The sequence below is a fragment of the Marmota monax genome, unplaced genomic scaffold, assembly GCF_021218885.2.
Source record: "Marmota monax isolate L192 unplaced genomic scaffold, Marmota_monax_Labrador192_F-V1.1 WCK01_AAM20220418_F8-fsc00013, whole genome shotgun sequence".
Classification (NCBI taxonomy): Eukaryota; Metazoa; Chordata; class Mammalia; order Rodentia; family Sciuridae; genus Marmota; species Marmota monax.
Window position 1 is genome coordinate 181,026 of NW_026692202.1, and position 23,908 is coordinate 204,933.

General features: G+C 42.8%; 1 protein-coding gene across 6 annotated transcripts; it reads left to right on the forward strand.

Annotated features, from left to right (window-relative positions):
- Positions 1-2,843: 2,843 nt before the first annotated feature.
- On the forward strand, positions 2,844-22,587 carry Ddo (D-aspartate oxidase). Of its 6 annotated transcripts, XM_046429957.2 has the most exons (5): positions 2,844-2,943; positions 4,798-4,973; positions 8,791-8,899; positions 12,399-12,575; positions 20,694-22,587. In XM_046429957.2, exons 2-5 carry the CDS (start codon positions 4,802-4,804, stop codon positions 21,259-21,261), a joined length of 1,026 nt encoding a protein of 341 aa, XP_046285913.1. In that variant the 5' UTR covers positions 2,844-2,943; positions 4,798-4,801; the 3' UTR covers positions 21,262-22,587. The 6 variants fall into 6 exon arrangements, with proteins under 6 accessions (XP_046285913.1, XP_046285940.1, XP_046285920.1 ...); XM_046429984.1 differs by lacking the exon at positions 4,798-4,973 and having other exon boundaries at positions 2,857-2,943; XM_046429964.2 differs by lacking the exons at positions 4,798-4,973; positions 8,791-8,899 and having other exon boundaries at positions 2,864-2,943.
- The last annotated feature ends 1,321 nt before the right edge of the window (positions 22,588-23,908 follow it).

Genomic DNA, 23,908 nt, shown 5'->3' on the forward strand with positions numbered 1-23,908 from the left:
CTTTTCTTGCTTTTAAGAGGAAAGTAGAGCACTGACCTGCAGGAGGAAGGCGGGACCCTCTAGTTATCTTCCATGGCTCCCACTCCTTTCCAAATGCAGTCCTCCATCCAGCCAGAGTGCCCGCACTTCCACACACTGCCCCTGCACACACCACCTCCCCAGGTGCCTCCCACCATTTCCTCAGCTTACTTTGCTCTTCTGGCCTGTGGATTTGTTCACACTATCCCCGCCCCCCCCTGGAGTGAGGGAACTTAGGCAACCAGGGCAGGATGGCCATTGAGGGGGTCAGGGGCAAGGCCAGAACAAAGAAGCATAGAGAGGGTTTTCTTATGAGGTCAACTTCCTACTTGACGAAAGTGCTCCTGGACCCACGTGGGAGACCCAATCAGACAGACACTTCCGTACTCACGTTCCTAAGTGGGAGATCCAATAGAAAAACTAAAAAAATATGTGGACAGAAGGGGCACCAATCAATAATAGTGAGGAGTGTGTGGACAGGGGAAGAGATAAGGAGAGGAAGACATTCCAGAGACCATAAAAAGAACACGCCAAAATCTCCCTATTGGATTCCCAGCTTTGGGGCCCCTTCTCTTACAAGCCTCTCTCTGTATCTCTGTTGCCTTTGCAATAAATCTATTTTTTGCTTGCCATCTCTGTGTCCTGTTCTTCAATTCTTTGCTGAATGAATACCCTCAGATGTAACAGGAGATCTTTTCCCTCCTCTTCTTTGTCCCTCCAAGCCACTAAGTCTTTGGGACCTTCCAACTTCCCATCCTCCCCCCTGGATGGCTCCTGTCCCTTGTGAGAGCACAGCTCAGCTATTAATTAGAGGGTTGTCTTGCTCTGCCTTGTACTGGAGGGAGAAAATACCATCTTAGAAAACCCTAAATCTCTAACAGCTCTTGAAGTGCGCCTTGGGCCGAGGGACTGCTCTGTATATTTTCTTGATTGATTTGGTAGTAGTGCTCAATAAAATAAGGACACTGCCTGTGATACTGTGAAATATATATTTGGTCTTTATCCTAGACACACAGATCCTAAAACCCTTGCAATCCCTGCAGTGATAAGAGTGTCTTCTGTATGCTAATGAGCTGATAGGTGGACAAAGGTGCCTAGGTAGCTTTAGGTTGGGGGCTGGTTACAGAAAAAACCAACACATGATTAGGGGTCTACCCTTTAAGCCCCAACCCTCAACCTCCACAGAGGGGAGAGGGGCCAAAGGTTGAGCTGATAGCCAATGGTTATCCATGAATGGTGATCAACCATGTCTATGTAAAGAAGCCTTCATAAAACCCCCAAAGGACAGTGTGGTGAAGTTTCTAGATAGCTGAACACATGGGTTCCTGGAGGATGCTGTTCTCAGAAAGGCCAAGAGACTCTTTAAACCTTTCCCCGTGTATCTCTACCACCTGGCTGTTCATCTACATCCTTTGTAATGAACTAGTCAACCCAAATAGTGCTTCCCTGAGTCTTTGAACATCTCGAGCAAATTATTTGAACTTGAGGAGGGCATTGTGGGAACCCTAATAAATGGTCAGAGGGTCATAGGGCAACCCTTGAAATTTGCAATTGGCATCTGAAGTGTGTGTGTGTGTGTGTGTGTGTGTGTGTGTGATGGGGGGCTTGTCCTGGGGACTGAGCCCTCAACCTGTGAAATCTGAGGCTACCTCCAGGTAGAAAGTATCCAAATTGAATTGAATTGAATTAGGGAACAACCCAGCTGGTGTCTGCTGGAGAATCTGCAGAATTGATTGCGTGGTGTGTGGAGAAACCACCCCACACATCTGATCACAGCAATGTTCTGTATTGAGTGACTGTGTGAAAGTATTGAGAGTGAAAGAATATAAACTGCTTTCCCCCTCTATCTTTAAGACCATCTTATAAAGAATTTTACATAGCTTAACTCATCAGATGCTCTTGCAAGGGAAATCTTAGTTCAATTCCAATTATCAGAGGGGAAAACAAATTCTTAAATTAGGTGACTCATTTAAGGTAAGACAGACAGGACTCCTGACACCAAAGTGCATGCACTGATGAAGAGCTTGGACCTTGGAATCTGATACTTGGAATGGAATTTACTACCTAAGAGACCCTGGGCCCTTTCTTTTTGTCTTGGACCCTCAATATACTTGTCTGTGGAGTGGAGAGAGTAATAATAGTTCCTACTGCACAGGAAGTTATTTTATATACAGTCTAGTGCAAGGCAATGTTTAATATTCTATATTAGTTAAAACATTATTATCCAATTTTTGATTCATCAAATTGCCTCCCTGGAAGTAAACCTGACTGCAGAGTTCCCAGTGCCTAGCACACAGTGTACACTGGCTCCCTTTTTTAAATATTTGAGTTCTGTCCAAGGTGCTTTTCGGAATCAGTTTTCTAGCTGCCACCGGATTGTCTGGCATCTTAGTGATCACACACACCATTGTACTCCCCTCACCCCCTTCTCCCAGCACCCTCCACGGCTGACTAGTGGAGCCAGGCACCCCTTGGGAGATGGTGGCTACTTCTGGGCAGCCCAGTGAGATAATGGGTGTTTGCTTCTGGCTGGAACTTGCTGGAGGCTGCACAGGCCACCGTTATTTACCACACACATCAGTCATTTGGCAAAATCACAGGCTGGCAGTGAGACGGAGAGCTTGTGAACCAAACAGGGAGGGCTGCTGAGGGCGCACCATCCCCCTGGAGTCTTGGCAGAGACCCAGCTCTGCAGAGCTTGCAAGATGAGGTCACCTGCTCTTTTCTCCTGGGTGGGGAATCAGTAACACACAGTTACACGGACCAATGGCAAGTAAGATTAGAAGGAATGTCCTTAATAATTCCCCAATGAGAAGCAGTTTTGCTTTCTCTCGGTGTCTCAGGGCACTAGACCAAGCAGTCACTGGAAAACAAGTTTTGGTGTCAGAGCCTTCAGTGGGCTGAAAGGCTGCTTTTCAGAGACAGGTACTTGAATCTCCCTTCTTCTGGCTCAGGGGTCGGTTCTGTCCACACCCTGGGAATTTGGGGCTGCGTTTTAGCGGGGGTCAGGGGACAGGGATTGAAGGGTGACTATACAGGACATGCTGTATCTTGCTGGCTCACTCCTCTTCCCTCTGACAGCTGGTTATCCTTAGCCACTGATGACTTTTCCCTCTTAATATGTTGGAGCTATTTTGAGAAAGTTGCTGGATAGGGGGTGCCAGTGTGACATAGCAAAGCTAGTAAGGGCATTGGCGACTGCCTTCTTTCTCCAAGACGGGCGACGTGCACAGGGCTACATTCCTCAGCCTTTCCTACTGCACTGCCTAGACCACTCCACCGTTCCTAGCAGTACTGCTCCTTCTTGGACAGCCCACACATGAAGTTGACTGATGACCTTGGACATGTGTAGACACATAATTAACCTCACTGACTTTAAATTAACCTCACTGGAGGGCTTTAAAGGGTCATAATGTGAAAAACCTTCAGAGCCAGGAAATTCAGCAGAGACCACTGACAGCAGGGTCCCACAAAGATTGCTCTGCCCACAGCCCCTCCTGAGCAAAGGTGAACCTCTATCTGAGGTAGCCATGGTTTGTGCCATGTGATGGATATCCTGGCCATTTCTCTTTGGACAAGAAAAGTGATTATGTCAAGGGAAAATTTAGCCTGATTTAGCCTGATCAGCTTGCTTGGTGCCAGAACGTTGCCAACAGGGGTGGCAATGATCATCTGGAACAATTGTTTTTTTTCTCTTTCTGGAGTTTGAACTTGAGCCTGACATAGAGAGTTAGACAGCAGAAGCAGACGTGGGTAGAAGAACAGGGAAGCCAAGGTGGGCAGGGAGGCTGATAGGGGAGCATGGTGCTATGGGATCCTGCTGCCCAGAGCCAGGGGTGAGAAGGCGCTGGACCCTCAGCCACTCTTAGCTCCAGCTTCAGGATGCCCAGCTCAGGCTGTGGGATGTGGGCCTCCTGTGTTTCCATGCGTATCCTCCCAAAAGCCCCTTTGGAAGACAGCCTTGGTGGGCCTCTCATATTCACTACCTGAGGGAACCAATGAGAATTTGATCTATTTTATAGATAAGGGAGTTGAGGCCACAGGCCACTACCCAGGTTCTAGGACCAGCCCAGGACCAAGTCCAGACAGGAACCCAGGTTCCCTTATCTTGAAAGCATATTGTCCAAGGAGGTGGTTCAGGCCCAGGGGCGAGGGCCAAGCTGGAATAGGGAGTAGGCAGGACACTGGCAGTGAAGGGCGAGGGAGGGTGGGCTTCTAGGAGAAATGAAGACGGGAGAAGAAGTAATGAGCTCAGTGCTCAAACTCCCTGCAATGTTGTTTTTGTTCAAAACATATCTGCAAAGAACAGAAGTTAAGTTCTAAATTGCTTTGGAGTCTTGCCCTCTCGTGACTGCTCCTGGGGATGAGATGGGATTCAGGAGCAAAGACTGAAGCCCTGTTGCTTTTCTTGCCTCGCTGACCTCACCAACCTTTCCTGGTCTTCCCCATAGGGGACCATGGTTCATGAAAGGGCAGAATGAGCAGAAATTTCCCCCAAGACACAGCTTAATTTACTGTTGGTGTGTGCTAAAGGCTAGCCCAGGCTGATTTTACACTAGTATCTGAATGCCCAAGGAGACCTTGTTGTCCAGACCCCATTATTTAATGGAAAGAGAGTTTACAAGTATTTTCACTTTATCCCACAAGAAACACAATTTATTGTGTTTATTGGTCTTATTCTGAGAGACTACTGAACTAGGAAAAGAACCTAGGATCAAACTTCATCTAGAGAGAATAATCTACCAAATAGGTGTGCAGCCCACATTTCCCTCCTCACAGGCCCATGGACACAGCACGGATTGCAGTCGTTGGAGCAGGTGTGATAGGGCTTTCCACTGCCATATGCATTTCCAAACTGGTTCCTGGATGCTCTATCACCATCATCTCAGACAAATTTACTCCAGATACCACCAGTGATGTGGCCGCCGGGATGCTTATTCCTCATATTTATCCAGGTGAGAGAGGGACTTGAGCTCCTCTTTCAGATATGAAGGAGGTTAATGGAATTCTGTCCACCAAGAAGGCTAGCTGTGTGTGTCAGCGTCACGTGCAATTTTAATGTCCTGTATGTTCATCTGTTGGGAAGGGCTCAGTTATGGGCAGAACAAAACAATCTGTGAATCTCAGCAGCTCACACTGAACCTCCATTGAGCCGCAGTAAGGGTTCAGTTTATCCCAGGGACCTAAACTGATAACCTAGGGCATCACTCTGATTATCCTAGGACTTGGAGGCAAGAGAGCTCCAGAGGGTCTTACCTCTGTGACCAAACACTAGCCAGGAAGTGACTTTCAGTTCTGATGGCAGCTCATTGGCAGAGCTATTCACATGCCCTCACCCCTCTGCAAGGAGACCAGGAGATGGAATTCTACAAGGTTCCCAGAAGATGGAGAGCAGAAGTAAATGAACAGCACTAAAAACTGCATAATTGATGACTCTAAGTCTTGACACTGATACCAGTAATAGCCATCAATTCAGAATCTACTTGTAACAGGACTCAAATTCTCCTGCCTTCTAAGCCAGTATAAAAGCAACCAGTCAGTATGGATTTAGGCTTGAAGATGCATTAATTTTTGCACATGTCCATGCTTCCTTTCCATTTTGTTTTCTTCATGTGAAATGGGAGGAGGGGGCGATTATCATTAGAAACCCAAATTCCTTTGCAGCTAATGAGGTTCATACTCAGTTTCCTTTTCCTCACTTCTCTTTTTTCCCTTTTATATTTTTATCAAAGTTATCCATACCCATAGTTTAAGTAGTCAAATAGTTTGTAAGATTGATTTCTATTTCAGTCAGCTTTTTTGCTGCTGTGACTCAAAGACCTGACAAGAACAGTTGTAGAGGAAGAAAAGTTCATTAGGGCTCACAGTTTCAGAGGTCTCGGTCCCAGGACAGCAGGCTCTATTCCTTGGGTCCCCATGTGAGGCACAACAACATGGAGGAAGAAGGTGGCAAAGGGAAGCCGCTCACATGATGATCAGAAAGGAGAGAGAGAGGGAGAGGGGGAGGAAGAGAGGGAGAGGGATAGGAGGGAGGGAGGGAGGGAGAGAGAGAGAGAGTTTATCTCCACTTGCCAAATACAAATATATACCCCAAGCCATGCCCCCAAAGTCCCACCTCCTCTATCCACACCCCACCGGCCTTCAATTATCACTCAATCCCATATTTTGATTAATTAAGGGTATTATAACCCAATCATTTCTCCTCTAAACTTTCTTGCATTGTCTTACACATGAGCATTTGGGGGACACCTCACACATAAGCCATAACAATTATAAAACCCAGCAATATGAAATATGGAATATGAAAATCTCTCTGTCCTTTTAATCCCGAAGCTCATGTTTTTCAGTCCACAATACAGTCTTTGAGTTACTCAGTTGTTAGTTTTCTTCCCTTTGATGACTTTACCTCTCTTTTTGGAATTGCTATTAGGGAGCCTCTTGCTCTTGGTCTCCAAATCTTTTATTCCTCCCATCCCTATTTCTATGTTCCTTTCTTTTTATTTTACTTATTTTCTAGAAGATTTTCTAAATTTTGCCTTACTATTGAATTTTTTATTTCTATTATAACATGGCTGGGTGTCTGGGTATCTGCACTAGGATCTCTTTCTAGTGCTGCTACATAAAAACTTTGATCTTCTCTTTGGGATTCTTCCCATGATTCACATCAGCCCCAGTAGTAAATGTCAATACCATATGGGGACCATACCTATCCTGTAGTGTTATTATGAGAAATGAGTGAGTGTGTAGGTAAAGCATTCAGAAGAGAGTCTGGCCCACAGTCAGGATTCTATCAGCATTTGCTGTTATTCCTGCCATTCCAGCTACAGTTTTGTTTTACTAGCACTTGAATTTGAGTCAGATTATCAGATTTGCTTAACTCCTGTTCATTTAGAATTATCTGTTCTTTTGGGATAACTTCTGCAGCATGTGAATCTCAGTCGCTATTTTGTTTTTTAAGGTTTGGGATGGGAATGGGAGATTCATTTCAACAGAAGCCCTCTATATTGACATAGATCATTGGGGATACTTCAGCGGAGGTCAGTGTTAGTAAGATTTCCATCACTGTGACAAAAATATCTGACATAATCAACTTAAATGTGGAAAGTTTTATTTTAGGTCATGGTTTCAGTTGCTTGGCCCCATCACTTTGGGCCTGTGACAAAGCAAAAAGTATCTTGGCAGGGAGCCACATGATAGAGCTACTCACCTCATGGAGGACAGAAAGAAGAGAGAACTTGCTTTTATAACAAAGCCTCTCCCACCAAACCCATTATTATGAATCCATAAATGTATTAATTCGTCCATGAGGTCAGGACTCCCATGATCCAATCACCCACAAAGACTTTCACAAATGAGCCTTTGGGGGACATTTAAGATCCAAATCATAACAAGGTCCCCCATAGCTCTCTCTGCAGCTTATCATTTATTTCTTTGCTATTTTTATTTTTTTAAAATATATTTATTTTTTAGTTGTAGATGGACAATACCTTTATTTGTTTATCTTTATGTGGTGCTGAGGCTCGAACTCAGTGCTAGGCGAGTGCTGTACCACTGAACCACAGTCCCAGCCCCCTTTGCTATTTTTAAATCAGCAACCCTCGCCTGCAATCTTAGAATACAGTGTTGAGTTGGCACAGGCACATGTTTAATGAAGACACTGTAGATCTACTATTAAAGAAATATCTATTGGCTCTATAACAAGTGAATTATTTAAAAATCCTGTGGCTGATTTGCTCTCCGTGACCTTTTATTGAGGAGCATGATGTCTCCAAGGGCCTTTCCATCTATTCTGTGATTTCCAGGGATCCTTCTTTAAGCAGAGCCCACCCAATATTCTGTTTGCCTCAGTTTCCACATGTCCTCTGTGGCTATTGGTAGTGGCCCTTTGCAATTACTGTTCCCTGGTCTCTGGCCTGATCCTGAACATTCCCTCATGACCTTCCACAGGAATCAAATGTCCTGACACTCCACCCCAGTTAGGGTTTCTGTCCTCTGGATTGTGCTGGCTCTCTGTACCTGCACTGGACACCGTCTTTGTTGCCCTCAAACCATGCCTCTTGTTTCTTTTATGATAGGCCTGGCACTGTTCCAGAAGCTGGACCCAGATGCAACCTCCTGTGCTCTAGCAGGGATGTCTGGGGGATGGTGTGGTCCCCCTCACCCTGCTGACCTTGGGAATGCTAACCTGAGCTGGTCCATGACTCCATGGTGTGGAGGTTAACTGGCAGAGAAATCTGGCCTGAGGAGCTCACCACCGTGAGGCAGGCCTTTGGGACTTTCCATTGTCATGTAGTCCGTTTTCTGTCCTGTTTGACCTGGGCCCCACAGACACTCCCAGTTATCCATCTTATTTTTAGCCTCCAGGAAGGAGACCCTCAGTCCTTTCTCCTATTGTCTCCACTCTTTGGCCAGCTGGATTCCTCAGCTATTAACTCATTTTAGCTCAGTCTGGCTATGGACACTTCAATGACCTTGGAAATATACCTTGTGCCCAAGGTATATTCCAGCTGGCTCTCATGTCTCTAAGCTTTGGCTGATTGGCTTGTTCCTCCTCCGATGATTAATCATTATGTGAGCAGGTTTGGATAGCATGTGTCAGCATCCAAAACTCTGGTCACTGACCCGTCCTCCACCACCATGGGGTACTTTAACTAATGCTCCTTCCTGGCTCCCTGTTCCCCCTCCCCCAGTTTCTAGAAAGGAGCTTATCAGAACAATGCTGCTATCATCATTTTCTTTTCTGTTCCTCATTGCTTTTCTCTATGGCTACAGACACACCCATCCATACACTGAAGCGGTGGTTTAAAGACACCTTTGATCACCTGTATGCAATTGCCTGTTCTGCGGAAGCTGCAGATGCTGGTGTTCATCTGGTGTCAGGGTAAGAGAAAGAATGTGAAGTTATTTTAGAAATGAGAATAATCTGGGCAGATACTAGAGTTCAACATAAAATATTTATTGAATCTTTGCTGTGAGCAGAGTGCTGAGGATTTAGAAAGAGTGGGAGGATTTAGAAAGAACATTCTTTCTAAAGAAGAACATTCTTCACTCAAAGGAATGCAAGCAAGACAAGTTATAGTATTAGTTTTTTTTTAAACTATAAGTGACTATTAACAGTTTCTCATTACAAAAGCTTTTTTGAGTTTTCTCAGGGAATATGCAATGATTTGGAAATATGCCCTCCCCACACCTTTAATGTGACATCACATCATCGTAAGGTTTCTACAAGCCCCCCAAACAACCAAGCCCCCAAACCAGAAACAAAACCAGAAAGTCTGCATAGCAGGTAACCCCAAATTTGGGTTATGTGGGGATGGTATGGCTACTGGAAAGCCAACAAGTGTGACACTGTGTGTAGAAGCAAAACATAGAGGGACATCTTATTTACTTGGTGTCCTTGGAGAATGAGATGTTCCAAAGGAGCAAGTTTTGCAATCACTGAAATTTTCTTTCCAAGTACCATTTGGGAGAAGAAAAAAACATTTCTGAAATAGTCAGCACACCTTTATTTGATTTTGAATATCTAATTTTAGAAGGCATGCATACTTAAATGAAAGTTTAAAAATGAATCCTATTTAACATTTCTAACACAAACTAAGCATTGTAAATATGACAATAACTTTCAATATCCTCCTAAATGAAGGTCACAAAGCATTCTCTCCATTTTAATTTGTCTTGATGTCATTGTGTGACAGAAGACATGTTGTCTGTGTTGTCCTGTGGGACAGACACAGTTCATGCCCTACAGCCTAGCCTACAGAAGGGCTAAGACCTTTTACCTATTCTCAAAACCTTTGCATCTTTGTACCATTATGACTGTTGAAAAAAATTGCCCATCTCTCTTATGTCAGGTTTCTTGCTGACATTTTCTCCTGTGTAGACTCCTCTATCTGGATGATTTCTATCCTTTTCTTCTTCTTGCCTTCTCTCACCATAGAAACCTTACGATGATGTCAACATTACTAATTTTCCAAAAGCTCCTACCCAAAGTAGCAGCTTTTGCTTCTCTGTCAAGCTATGGATTGTTTCTTCTCCATCTCCAGGACCAGTCAATCAACTGCATAGAAAAATTAGTCTCATGAGTTATGGTCTTACTTTATTTTTATCCAAAACTAATATGAACCAGCCCAATTCACGAACTCTGGCTCTCAGTACTTTTTGGAAACAGCCACGACCACAATTCTTATGTCCTTTCAAGGGTAAGACTTTACAAATGTCCTGTGCATCTTTGGTATAAGTATATAACTTTATTCTTTTCTTCATAATGACTCATTCAGCAATCACCAAGTGCTTTCCTAGGAATCGGGGACATAGTAATAAACAATTTGGTAATTCTTCTTGGCATATCATAGATGCATAATAAATAGGTGTTAAGTAGATTTTTAAGGATGACAGATACAGTTCTGCCCTTATGGTCAGCAGGGAATATACTAAATCTGATAAGTTACAAATGAGACCTGAGTGGGCAAGGTAAGAGTACAAGTCTCTGGGAAAGTATAAGAAACAATGCAAAAAGAAAGTGTTCTGTCTGAGATCCTCAGGATGAGTGTTAAATTAGTCTTGTGATATTTAGAGGTGAATGAGGCAGAGACAAGATGGGAGACAGAGACAATATTCCAGGTAAAGGGAACAGCCCACAGACCTGAGTCCTGGGCAATTCTGGTTTATTGGAGGGACTAAAGAAAGTCCAGGGCCATGGGGAGTCACTGAGGGATTTTACACATTGAAGTAACTGATCATATTTGCATTTCAAAAGTATTTTATCTGGCCAGGCATGGTGGTGCATGCCTCTAATCCCAGTGGCTCAGGAGGCTGGGGCAGGATGATTGCAAGTTCAAAGCCAGCCAGCCTCAACAACTTAGTGAGGCCCTAAGAAACTTAGTGAGATCCTGTCTAAAAAAAAAAAAGAGCTAGAGATGTGGGATGTGGCTCAGTGGTTAAGTGCTCCTGGGTTCAATCCCTGGTATCAAAAAAAAAAAAAAAAGTATTTTATCTGTAGTATGGATAAAAGATTTGTGGGAAGGTAGATAGATGATGGTTGGATAGATTAGGTTTGATAACAGGGACAGAGAGTAGATGGATTTTAGAAATACTTTGGGAGATATGGTGGGATTTGATGGTTGATGGCATGTGGTAGGTTAGGGGAGAAAGAAAATCAAGGATGATTCTGGGTTTCTGGCATAAACGTCTGTGTAGATAGGTGCCATTTTCTGAGTTGGGAAGCAATAGGGAAAGAGTGTGGGGCGGGTGGGAGAGAAGGAGAGAGAGAGAGAGAGAGAGAGAGAGAGAGAGAGAGAGAGAGAGAGAGAGAGAGAGAGAGAGAGAGAGATCTAGTAGATTAACATAGCGAGGAGTAAGCAACACAAACATGGGTCTGCATCTGTTTTGGGAGCTTGGGAGAGAGAGAGCAAGGTTAGAGGCATAGCCCTCTGAGTGTTTGGCCTGCAGATGGTGGTGGAGCTGTGGTCTCTTTCCAGTCCAGAGGGAGCATACAGAATGACCACTGTAGGCCATGCAGTAAGCCTCATTCATATACTCCCTTGGGAGCTGCTTTGAATTATTTACAGATAGAAATTCTGGTACATTAATGACCACATCATTAGCTCTAAACTTATATTTCTTTGCTGTTTTAGAGCAATGATGGTTGTATTTACTGATGGAAACAACCCAATATTTATAAATGTAAACGTTTATGCAACAACTATTGGTAGCACTATTTCAAGCTTCCTGTTAGCAACAAATATCATTCCAGGCTTATCAGCCCCAACCACTCTGTGACCCACCAGGACTCCTAATCAGGACCCTAGATTTCTCTCTAGTCCTAGAGCTAAACTTGATGACCTAAAACTTAATTCATGATTTTATACAGTGTGCCAGAAGCAAGGGTGCAAATTATTGCAATTCAGATATTTTTTTCAAAACCACGGCTAGCCTTGAAACTTTTGACATTTTGCTTACTATATTTATGTAAAGCATTGTGCACAACAGAAAAATCTTTCTTCAAAAAATCATGATATAAGAAGACAGAAAATCTGGGCTTAAAAGCATTTTAGAAAAAATGAATTGAATTCAATCTTCAAAGGATACTTTTTTATTGTTGATTTATTTGCGGTGCTAGGAATTGAACCCAGGACCTCTGCCACTAAGCTAAACTCTTGGCCCAGAAGGTTACTTCTAAAATGTCTTATTCTTCCAACCATGAACATTTGAAATTTAGTTATTTAGTTATCTGAACCCAAGAGAATGGAAGAATAGATCTTTTCTCTTTGTGTTTACAGAAAGAAAATGGTTTAAGTGCTTTAGAGAATGTCACATGGAGTTTACTGGAAATAAATTATTTTGCAAAATTTCAGGAAAAAATTCTGTTTACTATGTTTGAGTTGGCAGATATTTCAGAGCATTCCTGCGGAAGAAGTGCCATTCTGGGCTGATGTGGTTCTGGGATTTCGAAAGATGACAGAGGCCGAGCTGAAGAAATTCCCTCAACATGTGTTTGGTCAGGCTTTTACAACCCTGAAATGTGAAACCTCTGCTTACCTCTCCTGGTTGGAGAAAAGGTGGGTTGAAATGGCTCTTGTAAGATTGCTTCCTTCCTCTGTCACAGCCATAAGTAAATTCATAGCTATCCAGCAAACATACATTGGAAATTCTCTGGGCCCTCTCGGACTCTTTTACATTGCGTCTTGCCACTCACCAATGTCTGGAGTTTTGTAAAACAGTCTGAAGACTGTGTTTCAGTCACAAGGACCAAGTTGTGCACACCATGCACACAGTAACTAATGTGTTTTATGGGGTTACAGCATGCACTGTGATGCTCATGCCCAATATGTCCCCTGTTCTTCTGACTCCCAGTAAAACCCACTTTACTGAAGTAGTATCTTAGTTTCCTGTGCTGTAAAATGGAGAAATTTGGAGACTACTTTTCAGTTATAAAGGAATATGATTTACTTTAGTTTTTTGGATGAGAATATCTTATGCTTATTAGAACTTATTTTTGAATTTTTCTCATTTGCAGTAAAAAAATAGGCTTCATTATTTTCTTTTGTTATGAGTAAAAACTCTAAAATTGAGGGTTTATCCAATTATGTAATTGCTTACTGACTAAGTTCAGCCCGTAATACCTTGAACTTGCATTTTGGCCTGGTTTTCAGGAGTTCTTGTTTCCAGTTAGAAAATACATCAAGGATGTATTTTTTTAAAATACATTAATAAATCTCTTTTTCATTCATTCTGAAAATTACAGACACATTAATTGTTGTGAAAAATAGGTTCTTTTGGTTCCCAAGTCTGTGTACAGGTTGAATATCCCTTATCTGAAATTTTGGGGGCCAGAAGCATTTTGAATTTTGGATTTTTTTTTCTGGATTTTGGAATGTGTACATGCCTGGCATTTGGCCAGACCAGATGGCCAACATGGTGGAGGAAGAAGCCTACATGTCCCATTTGCTCCCAGGGGAGCCTTTGCAGGGAAGGGACTCTCAGGCCAAGATAAGCATTTTATGGTGAGGATTTTAGCCTGGGAGGCAGGGCAGGTGGTGGTGAGGGGGTGGGCGCCTGGGGCTCACTCTGTGGGCTGCCACCCACATGCCTCCCGGGGGCAGACCCAGATGGGCAGCCACACAATCCCTGCCTATTCTTCACACTCAGAGTGTATTTTGTTGCCTCCTACGCCTCTTCCACACAATGTAAGTGCTTAGCTTTCAGTGTTCTAACTCAAAAATGAGCATTTCACTTGGCAAGCCCTACAGCAACGGTTTCTACCTCAGCACCGTCCTCCTGAAATTACATCTGCTCCCAGGAAATGTATATTATTTTATTACTACTTAGATATTGAGTGTTTTTCAAAGAACAGAAGAGATCATCGGCTGCTCAAACAATGCCCTTTAATTTCCAGAACAAACCAACAAACAAAATATCCTCAGAGGTTTAGTCCTCCATGCAGGTCATATTTTATATCTTTGGACAGTGGCATTCAATTCTGCTGTTTTTTACTTGCTCTGTCCAGGAAATGAATCATAGCAGCAGTAAGTCTTCCACTAGGCAGCCAACCTAAATCAATTATCCTGCAAGGACCAGAGTCATCCTGCCTTTGATGACAACCAGAAATCAGGGTGGCCCTTTCCTGGGAGCTTGCCACTTGGCAGGCTGCCTTCTAAGGCCTGTGCTGACCACAGCACTGACCAGGCTGAACTCCCCCACACCTCCCTCCTACTCTCTGATAAGGCCTCTCTCTGGGAGGATGCTCTGTCACCCATCTTTTTCTTCTGTACTCTGTGCTCTCCCATCCACCCTGATTCCTGTGACTTCCTCCACAGCTATATAGACGTATGTACCTGTACTGTACATCGGCACTGAGATAGGTTGTGCCAGTCTTACACATCTGACTAGCAAAAGTCTGTTTCAGTGCATATCACCTGTTTTCCTCCTGCTCAATATAAACCAGGTGGTCAGAGCACAGCCTATTCCAGTGCCCCTATGCATTTTTCCCCCTAGGAATTTCCTTCCTCTTCTCCCCGTCTCCTCTGCCCCCTCTCCCCCACTATCCCTGAGTGGAATTGGAGGCAAAAGGCCCCAGACACAGGGTGGAACCGGAGCAGTCCCCTTTGTCCCTGATTAGCTAAGGCTGGGGTGAGAGGGCATTATGCAAGAAGGTGGAAAAAAGATAATGCTTATTTTTTTTCTCATGATGGCCATGAGGTTCCTAGGGAATGGATGGAGGCTGTGTGAGGTGCAGTAACCCTTGGGCCTTCCACTAGGGCTTAGGTAGCTAACCCAACCTATGCAGCTGCAGAGGTGAATTTCTTCCCACAGCCTCACCAGCTAGATGGACCACGGGGTGCATGGCCACTCCCCTCTAGGACCAACCTGGCTGTAAAAGCCCTGGTCTCAGTCATGTTCCCTTCCTTGAAGGCGCTAGAGGCTGTTCTGTGCCTGAATGGGATTTCAAAGTGTTTAATATGAGTGCAGAGTTGACAAGGCCAGGATGTGTATTCAGAGAAGTGTGAAATTAAATACGATTTATTTTGTTGGAGAAGTCATAGCAGAGGACCAGTGAAGACTATGGTCATTAGATGAGGTAAGCTGGTCAGGTCAAAATGACACCATGCACATTTAGTTGCACTGGGAAATTAAAAAACATTTTAAAACTCTAACTACGGTAAGTTATCTTGAGCATAGCTACATTAAGTGTTGCCTTAAAGAAACAGGGTCTGTTTCCTCTGTAAGTCTATATGCATAGTATTGTTTGCAAACTGAGATCTTAAATTAGTTTTCTTGGTTTTGGACCAATAGACTTAGACGTAACATTTTTAATCTTCTGATCACTCTTCATAAGGTGTTATTCTTTAGGTGGAAAGCAAGGAGTAATTTTAAAAATTCACTACATCTAATTATACATGTCCAATGCATGCCACCTGGCTACATTTAATACAGTTGTCACATGTCACTGATTCACAGTCAGCCCTGCCCTTCCCATCCTCCATCTAGGTCCTTGATCCTGGTACCAGCCATCTTTGCATCTTTCTGTGTCTTCAGCAGTGGCTTCCAAGTCCCTCAGTGGTTCTCACCTCCCCTCTGCAACCCATCTTCACACAGTGACTTGAAACCTTGCTCTTTTTCTCATTTCAACTAACTTGAGGATCTAGAGGCACCTTGGTAGGGGCTAGTCCTTCCTGGGGTCAGAGTGGAGCTGGCTTCACGTGCTATTGGAGAGGAATGTCTCTCTCCAGCTCTAAAGCCCTGGCTCCAAGCAGTCCTGCTGGGGCCTCACCAGTTCTCTAAGCACTGGAGCCCTCAACCTCTAAGGGAGGATGCTGAGCGGGCCTGGGAGGCCAGCGGGGGAAGGGCATGATGCCACCTTCCTTCCTCCTGGGCTGAGCCACATGGCAGAGTTTTCCAAGCCTTTGGTCTCCAGAGGAGCAACCTTCTCTCCCCAACTTGGGCTTAGATCCAAAGGAGGAACTTTTTACTTTATATTTGCATAAGCCTGAGGCCTATGTGGATAATATTCTCAAAACTGGGTGCAGTCGGTCTCAAAGTAGAGTTAAAATATCTACCTTTGGCCAAATTAGAAGCCATTCAGAAATCTTAAGTGACAAAACCAATTTTTGTCCACTTTCTATTCATTTAGTTACAAAACAATTGGGTTCTAAGTTTCAGCCAGTGGGTCCTAGCCTGTGCATTCCAGGTCACTGTGTTGTCTCTGCTGGTTTAGCTCTGCCTAGGCTGTGACTCCTGGTCCCCACTGTCCTCAAGGCTGCCTCTACAGCAGAGCCCCACCTCCTGCTTAGTGCCCCCCCCCCACCCGTTCCCTTGTCATCATAACAAGGAACGGAAGATGGAAGGTGGGGATTGCCTCTAGTTCCAAGAGTACAGAGAGGATGGAGGTGAGAGGTGGGAGGTGGGGGAAGGGAGGTAGAAGTACTGAGCAAGCCCATCATGGTCAGCCATACCCAACACAGTCTCCCGCTTTTCTGAAACTTTCAGAGAGTGAAGGGAAGAGTCCTTGCCTGTCACCTCCCATATCATGATCAGGCTGATGCTATGCTGACTGTTAGGCTTGGCAAAAACGTGCACTTTTATGTTTGAGGGTAAAGACCAAAGGACATTGGGTTGGGGCTATTTAGCAAGCTGAGCTCCTATTTCCTTGTGGGAGGTTGGGACAATAGTATTCCTTCTTTCTCTAGGATAAGATCTTGCTTAGTTGCAGGACACCCCAAGAGGAAAGTCATCTAGTTTCTTATACCCCCAACCATGTCATATCAAATAACTACCTCACCTGGTCATGGAAGTCACTTTTTAGATACCTGGTCAGTTAAGTCAGCATTGAGCTTCAAGGATGGTTTCCTCCTATGTACTGGTGGGATGTGTAATTATGACTGGTCATTGCTGGGTGGTCACATTGCAACCGTGTAAAGATGACCAGTCTCTATGCATATTCAGGAGGTTTCCTGAGATACAAGGAGGGGACTCCGCACATAAAGCTTGACAGGGCCTTCCAATAGCCCATCCATCTGACCATACAGGGAATCTCCAGTTAGGGACTGGTCTTTCATCAGCAGCTTCCTGCAGGGGACTATTGAAATAGAAGAGAAAGACATTTGCATTTGTTGAATTCTTATATAACATATCAACTCTGTGAACAATGTACTCTTACCCCTAGTTTATCGCTAAGAAAACAAATCCAGTGACTTTAAGAAATTTGCTTCAGTCTCAAGACTGATAAGGTCTCTTATTTCCCAAAATTAGGATAATAATTCTGAATTCTAACCAGGGTGACTGGAGCACAGAACATTGTGTCCAAACATTAACACATGGAACCTATAATCTATTAAAATAAGAGCAAAACTAAGATAACATTTAAAAAGTGATCAGATGATGATTCAGATAACATTCAAATAATGATAAAACTTTTTTTTAATGTGATGCCATAATTAAACCTAAATGCTGTATAGTTGCGAAGGGCCAATATCCTCAAAGATGGCACAGCAGGTCCTATATTTTACAGTGGCAAAACAAAGCCCTAAGCCCTTTATTTTTCTTATAAAAAAAATCTTTATTGAACAACTGCAATGTGTTGAGCATTGTGTCAGGCCTTCACCAGATGGTGTCTCATTTAATTTTCACAATGAGCCTCTGAAGTATTATTATTCCCACATTATGGAGGAAGGATTACAGTTTAGAGAATTTGATAAGCTAAAGGGTAGAGCTCCTCCACACTCTTCCTTAAAAATTTTTCTTGGTATTTGCTTTATAAAGACTTATAAACACATGGCAATGTGTTGCTCAGTATCGTCACAAAAATCCCAGTTTAATTTTCTTTCTATCTTATTGATAGAGGTGAAAAGCTTTACAGAGTGACTTCACCTTTGAAAATACTCACGTCTCATTAAACACTTAAAAAACAATCGAAGCCCCCAAACTGTTCCACTGAGATAACTAAAAACTTGTGCCCATAAAATTTGCTACATTAAATACTTTTTATCTATGAGATTTTTTTTTTACTAAAACAATATAAAACTAAACTAAAAACTAAAAGATTTTTAAAAGTCCTGGACTCATTCTCTCACTTTTAACCACTTTAGTCACATCAAAGGTTTTATTCGTTCTCTGTGGCTGTGAAGTGTGGGTTTTGGCCAGATTCTTTCCTTTGGCTTTCTCAGATGGCTTTCTCAGGTTAAGGACATACTGTGTCACAGATTTTTCAGAATAACAAATGAGGATGCATAGGGTAAAAATGCCAGTGACTAGAACTGGAGTGCTCTGTAAATATTTGTTGAATAATAAACAAACCTAATCCAGAGTTTTCAAATGGTTCCGTGGAGACACTTCAGTGGTCTCTATGAGGGAGGGAGTGTGGGGACCGAGGGGATGGAGACAGGTCTCTGCAGATAAGTTGGAACGCACTGACATAAGATGCTGTTTTACAGATTAGGAAGCTGAGCTGTTGGGGTCAGGGTCTGTGGGGCACTTGTGCAGCAATGTGCCACCCTCATCAATTTGCCGCATTTTCTGGAAACGGGAACCAGTGTCAGAGGGCCAATTTTCTACAGATCTTGGTACAAGTTTCAGCTGAACTTTCCAACCAGGAGGTGGGGACAGAACACTAGACTTTTAAAGAGTCCCTTCTGGCTCAGTTAAAACCAGTGGCCAAACGATGCCATGATTCACCATGGTTTCACCCACGTCTTCTTTGTGCTCTGGAAGTCTCTGTCTTTTCTTATGCTGTCCATCTCATGAAACCTGTTTATCTGACTTTGAAGGCAGAAATGCCGGCATGGCCACTTCTGCTCTCTCAGGAGCAGGAGGAGAGAATAAGCACTGGCCCTTCGTTGCTGGTGGCATCTCTTTCCAGATTCTCCCTGGAATGTGCTGGAATTGTAGCAGTTGTAGAGAGAGGATGCCTTTGTGGTACCCTATCACCTTGTATTTGTTAGGATTCTCCAGTGAAAGAGAACCAATGGGGAGGTGTGTGTGTGTGTGTGTGTGTGTGTGTTTAGAACTTTCTTCTGCCAGTTATTTACACTGTCAGCCTTTGAGGAAGGACACCGTGCCTCACCCACCTTTTGTCCCTCTTAGCATTGCCTCGCTTCTAGATATTCAACCTGAATCTGTTGAACAGAACTGCTGAGTCTTTTATATTAAATCTTCTATATTCTACAAGTGACCTATGAATAAGATTATAGGATTATGAGGGATTAAGATTAAGATGACAAGATTATAGGGAGTTATTGCTTAATGGCTACAGAGTTTCCGTTCTGCAGAGTGAACAGAGTTCTGTTATGGATGGTGGTGGTAGGAGCACAGCAAGGTGCATGTGCTTAATGCCACTGAATTGTGCACTTAAAAATGGTCAATTTTATGTTCTATGTATGTTACCACAGTTTAAAACTTATCATTAGAACCTAGATAAACCATTTCTTTTCATTATTAATATGATTGCTCAAAAAAAATTACTGACCACAATTGTAATTAAGTCCATCAGCTGCAAATTTTTTGTGTTCCTCTTGTGCTGACATCCCTGTAGGCATAAAAGTGGAGAGGAGAGAGTATATGTGACCCCAGGACCAACCATGTAATGAAGGAGGACAGACTGATACCAAGGGACATGCAAGGGTTAACAATATGAGATATAATGTTTAAGACAGTAAATTTAGGCTTTAGAGCAGATTATGCTAAGTGAAGCTAGCCAATCCCTAAAAAACAAATGCCAAATGTCTTCTTTGATATAAGGAGAGTAACTAAGAACAGAGTAGGGACGAAGAGCATGAGAAGAAGATTAACATTAAACTGGGATGAGAGGTGGGAGGGAAAGGGAGAGAGAAGGGAAATTGCATGGAAATGGAAGGAGACCCTCATTGGTATACAAAATTACATACAAGAGGAAGTGAGGGGAAAGGGTAAAAAAAAACAAAGGAGAGAAATGAATTACAGTAGATGGGGTAGAGAGAGAAGATGGGAGGGGAGGGGAGGGGGATAGTAGAGGATAGGAAAGGCAGCAGAATACAACATACACTACTAGTATGGCAGTATGTAAAAACATGGATGTGTAACCGATGTGATTCTGCATCTGTATACGGGGTAAAAATGAGAGTTCATAACCCACTTGAATCAAATGTATGAAATATGATATGTCAAGAACTATGTAATGTTTTGAACAACTAATAATAAAAAAAAGACAGTAAATTTAGGTGTTAAATGAATGGTATAAACAACAAATGGGTATGTAAAATACCAGATCAGCTTGGTATTTATTTTGCATCTGGAATGACATAGGAACTCTACAAAATATAAAAATGGCAAGGCACATCATTTCCTTTGTTGTGCTTTTGTGTGGTGTGTGTGTGTGTGTGTGTGTGTGTGTATGTAGGGTGCTGGGGATTGAACCCAGGGCCTTGTGCATGTCAGGCAAGCACTCTATCAACTAAACTACATCTCCAACCCTGTGGTGCATTCTTTGAAATAGGTTTTCACTTAAAAAAAAAAAAAAAAAAAAACCTTGGGAATCCCTGGTTTCCAAGATGTAACGCATCTCTCTGTGGATGGCTAAAACTTGAAGTTGTTGTGTTTGTCCATCAGATCACCACATCTCTTTTGTTCCTGTGTCTCTGTCCACTTCCTGGAAGTGATTGAGCAGGGTGGCTGCTGAGGCTCACTCCATGGTCTCTTCTCCCTAGGATAAAAGAAAGTGGAGGCCTGCTACTCACCAGACGCCTGGGAAACCTGTGGGAGCTTCAGCCGTCCTTTGACATCGTGGTCAACTGCACAGGCCTGGGAAGCCGACAGCTTGCAGGAGACCCAACGATTTCCCCTGTAAGGGGCCAAGTGCTCCAAGTTCAGGCCCCCTGGGTGAAGCATTTTATCCGAGATGGGAGTGGGCTGACATATATTTACCCTGGTGCCTCCCATGTAACCCTGGGTGGAACTAGGCAGAAAGGAGACTGGAATTTGTCCCCAGATGCACAGATTAGCAGAGATATTTTTTCCCGGTGTTGTGTGCTGGAGCCCTCCCTCCACAGAGCCTGTATCACAAAGGAGAAGGTGGGCTTGAGGCCCGTCAGGCCAGGCGTGAGGCTGCAGAAAGAGCTCCTAGCCCACGGGGGACAGAGGTTGCCTGTGGTCCACCACTATGGCCACGGGAGTGGGGGCATCTCAGTGCACTGGGGTTCTGCTATGGAGGCCGCCAGACTGGTCAGCGAGTGTGTCCAGGCCCGCAGGACCCCGTCTCCTACATCAAAGCTATAGATGACATGAAAAGACAGCAAATAACCCCAGAGACTATTGATCAAAGCACAATTTAAGCTCCAGAACAGGTTCAAATAACTTTTCCATTTCATGAAAGCTTAATTAGACAGTCTTTGTTTTCAAAATTAAAAAAGATGCAGCATGTATCCATACACTTAGGAAGTCTAGTGCTAACAACACAGGGCACAGAACTATTTCAGTTTTTTCAAAAAAAATACTTGTTTTGTAGGCTAAGATCATTTTGGGATCTAATATTCAAGGATCTATACTAATTTATATGAAAGCCAGAAGTTGCAGGTATTTTGATATCTTTTGGCTCATAAATCCACAAGAGGAGATAATGTACGGAAAAAAGTCCTTGTTGATTGCGGAGCTGCTCACGATCCTCCAAGGTTATAGCCAAGTGAACATTATAATTCCTCTAAATAAAATGACATGGTGATCATCCGCTGCAGACTTGGTACATTTTACTGAAGACAAAGCATGATTTCTGTTAGGACTTGGCAACCTCTCCTTCCCCTCTGCTGGTAATGGTGGTGGAAGACAGATGAGGTTGCCTATGGATGTGGCATCAATTCCGTAGCTGCCTGGGGCCCATCACCCAAGGGTTGTGTGCTTCATTACCACACATGATTGGCAGCCAGCCTGAATGGTTCACTTTGCCTCAGCATTTTTGAATATTGAATGATATATGCATCCAAAGAGCTAATTTGCTAATTGAGATAGACTAATCATTCTGAATGAAATAAAGCCCCAAAGTATTTTTCAGTCTTTAAAAAGTAAGGAGGAAGAGGGGAATATGTGTCATAAAATGAGTTTTGGAATTTCTGAGTTAAATAAATTTAACCTGGCTTTTGGACTCAGGTATATTCAGATTCTTTAATGTGTCTGTGTGTATTATGAATCTTCAGGAGGATTTTTGGCTTGGGTGGATGGAAAAGAAGGTGCTAGTCATCAAGGTGAGGAAGATTAAGAAGAAGAAATAAATTTTCTTTTAACTTTGGGGGCAATGTCTTATATTAAGTGATAATAAATTCTATTTTAGATATCCTGGGGGAGACATGGAGTTGGCAATGAGAATGTGGGAAAGAGAAAGCTCCAAGCATTTTTCCGATTTGACTTTCTTTGCTCATTGAGCTTTTGCATCTGACTTTGTTTGAAAAGAACATTTTGCTGGAGGCGCAGAGGTGCCCATGTATTCAATAATCTATTTTTTTTCTTAATTTTATTTTCAGCAAGGTCATTAGTGGCATATAGAAATTGTACTAAGTTTTTGTAAGTTGATTTTGTATCCTATAGATTAATAAATTCATTTATTAGTTTTAACTGTTTTGGTAAGTTGTTTTGCGTTTTCTGCATATAATAGGCCATGGATAAGCAGGGATAATTTAACTCCTTTATTTCCCATTTGGATACCTTGTATTATGTTTATGAGTTATTCCCCAAAAGTTCATGTGTGAGACAATGAAGAATATGCAGAAGTGAAATGATTAGAATATGAAAGCTGTAACATACTTGGTGGATTAACCCACTCATAGGGATTAACTAGGTGGTAACTGTAGGCTGAGAGGGTGTGATTGGAGGAATATTCAACATCTCAAGCAAAATAACAAATAACCCTGTCAATAAATGGGCCAAGGAACTGAACAGGCACTTCTCAGGAGGTGATATACAATCAATCACCAAATATGAAAAAATGTTCAACATCTCTAGCTATTAGAGAAATGCAAATCAAAACTACTCTATGATTTCATCTCATTCCAGTCAGAATGGTAGCTATCATGAAGACAAACAACAATCAGTGGTGGCCAGGAGGTGGGGAAAAGGCACACTCATGCATTGCTGCAAATTGGTGCAGCCAATATGGAAAGCGGTATGGAGATTCCTTGGAAATCTGGGAATGGAACCATCATTTGACCCAGCTATCCCTCTCCTTGGTCTATACTCAAAAGACTTAAAAAACAGCATACTATAGGGACACAGCCACATCAATGTTTATAGCAGTACAATTCACAATAGTTAAACTGTGGAACCAACCTATATGCCCTTTAGTAGATGAATGGATAAAGAAAATGTGGTATACATACACAATGGAATATTATTCAGCATTAAAAGAGAATAAAATCATGGCATTGGCAGGTAAATGGATGAAGCTGTTGAATATAATGCTAAGTGAAATTAGCCAATACCCAAAACAAACAAACAAACAAATGCTGAATGCTTTCTCTGATTTAAGGATGCTGATTCATAATATGCTGGGGGGATGGGTGGGAGGATTAAATGAACTCTAGATAGGGCAAAGGGGAAAAGGGGAGGGAGGGGAAGAGAGGGGATATGGGGGAGGAAAGATGGTGGAATGTGATGGTCATCATTACTCTAAGTACATGTAAGGAGACACGAAGGATGTGACTCTATTTTGTGTACAACCAGAGATATGAAAAACAGCGCTCTATATGTGTAATATGAATTGTAACGCATTCTGTTGTCAGTAATCTTTTTAAAAATTTTCCAATCAAATATGAGAACTTTTCTATAGATGTCCACCAGGGGGTGGTGTTGCATTAAGTTCAGATAAACTGGTACATAGGAAATTTTATAAACAACTAGAAATAAAAAATAGATACAAAGTGTGGGGAGTGTATGTGCA

Coding starts and splice junctions, on each gene's coding strand:
- Ddo (XM_046429957.2), top strand. CDS start 4,802: ATGGACACAGCACGGATTGCAGTCGTTGGAGCAGGTGTGATAGGGCTT. Junction 4,974..8,790: donor TATTCCTCATATTTATCCAG/GTGAGAGAGGGA, acceptor CTATGGCTACAG/ACACACCCATCCATACACTG. Junction 8,900..12,398: donor GGTGTTCATCTGGTGTCAGG/GTAAGAGAAAGA, acceptor ACTATGTTTGAG/TTGGCAGATATTTCAGAGCA.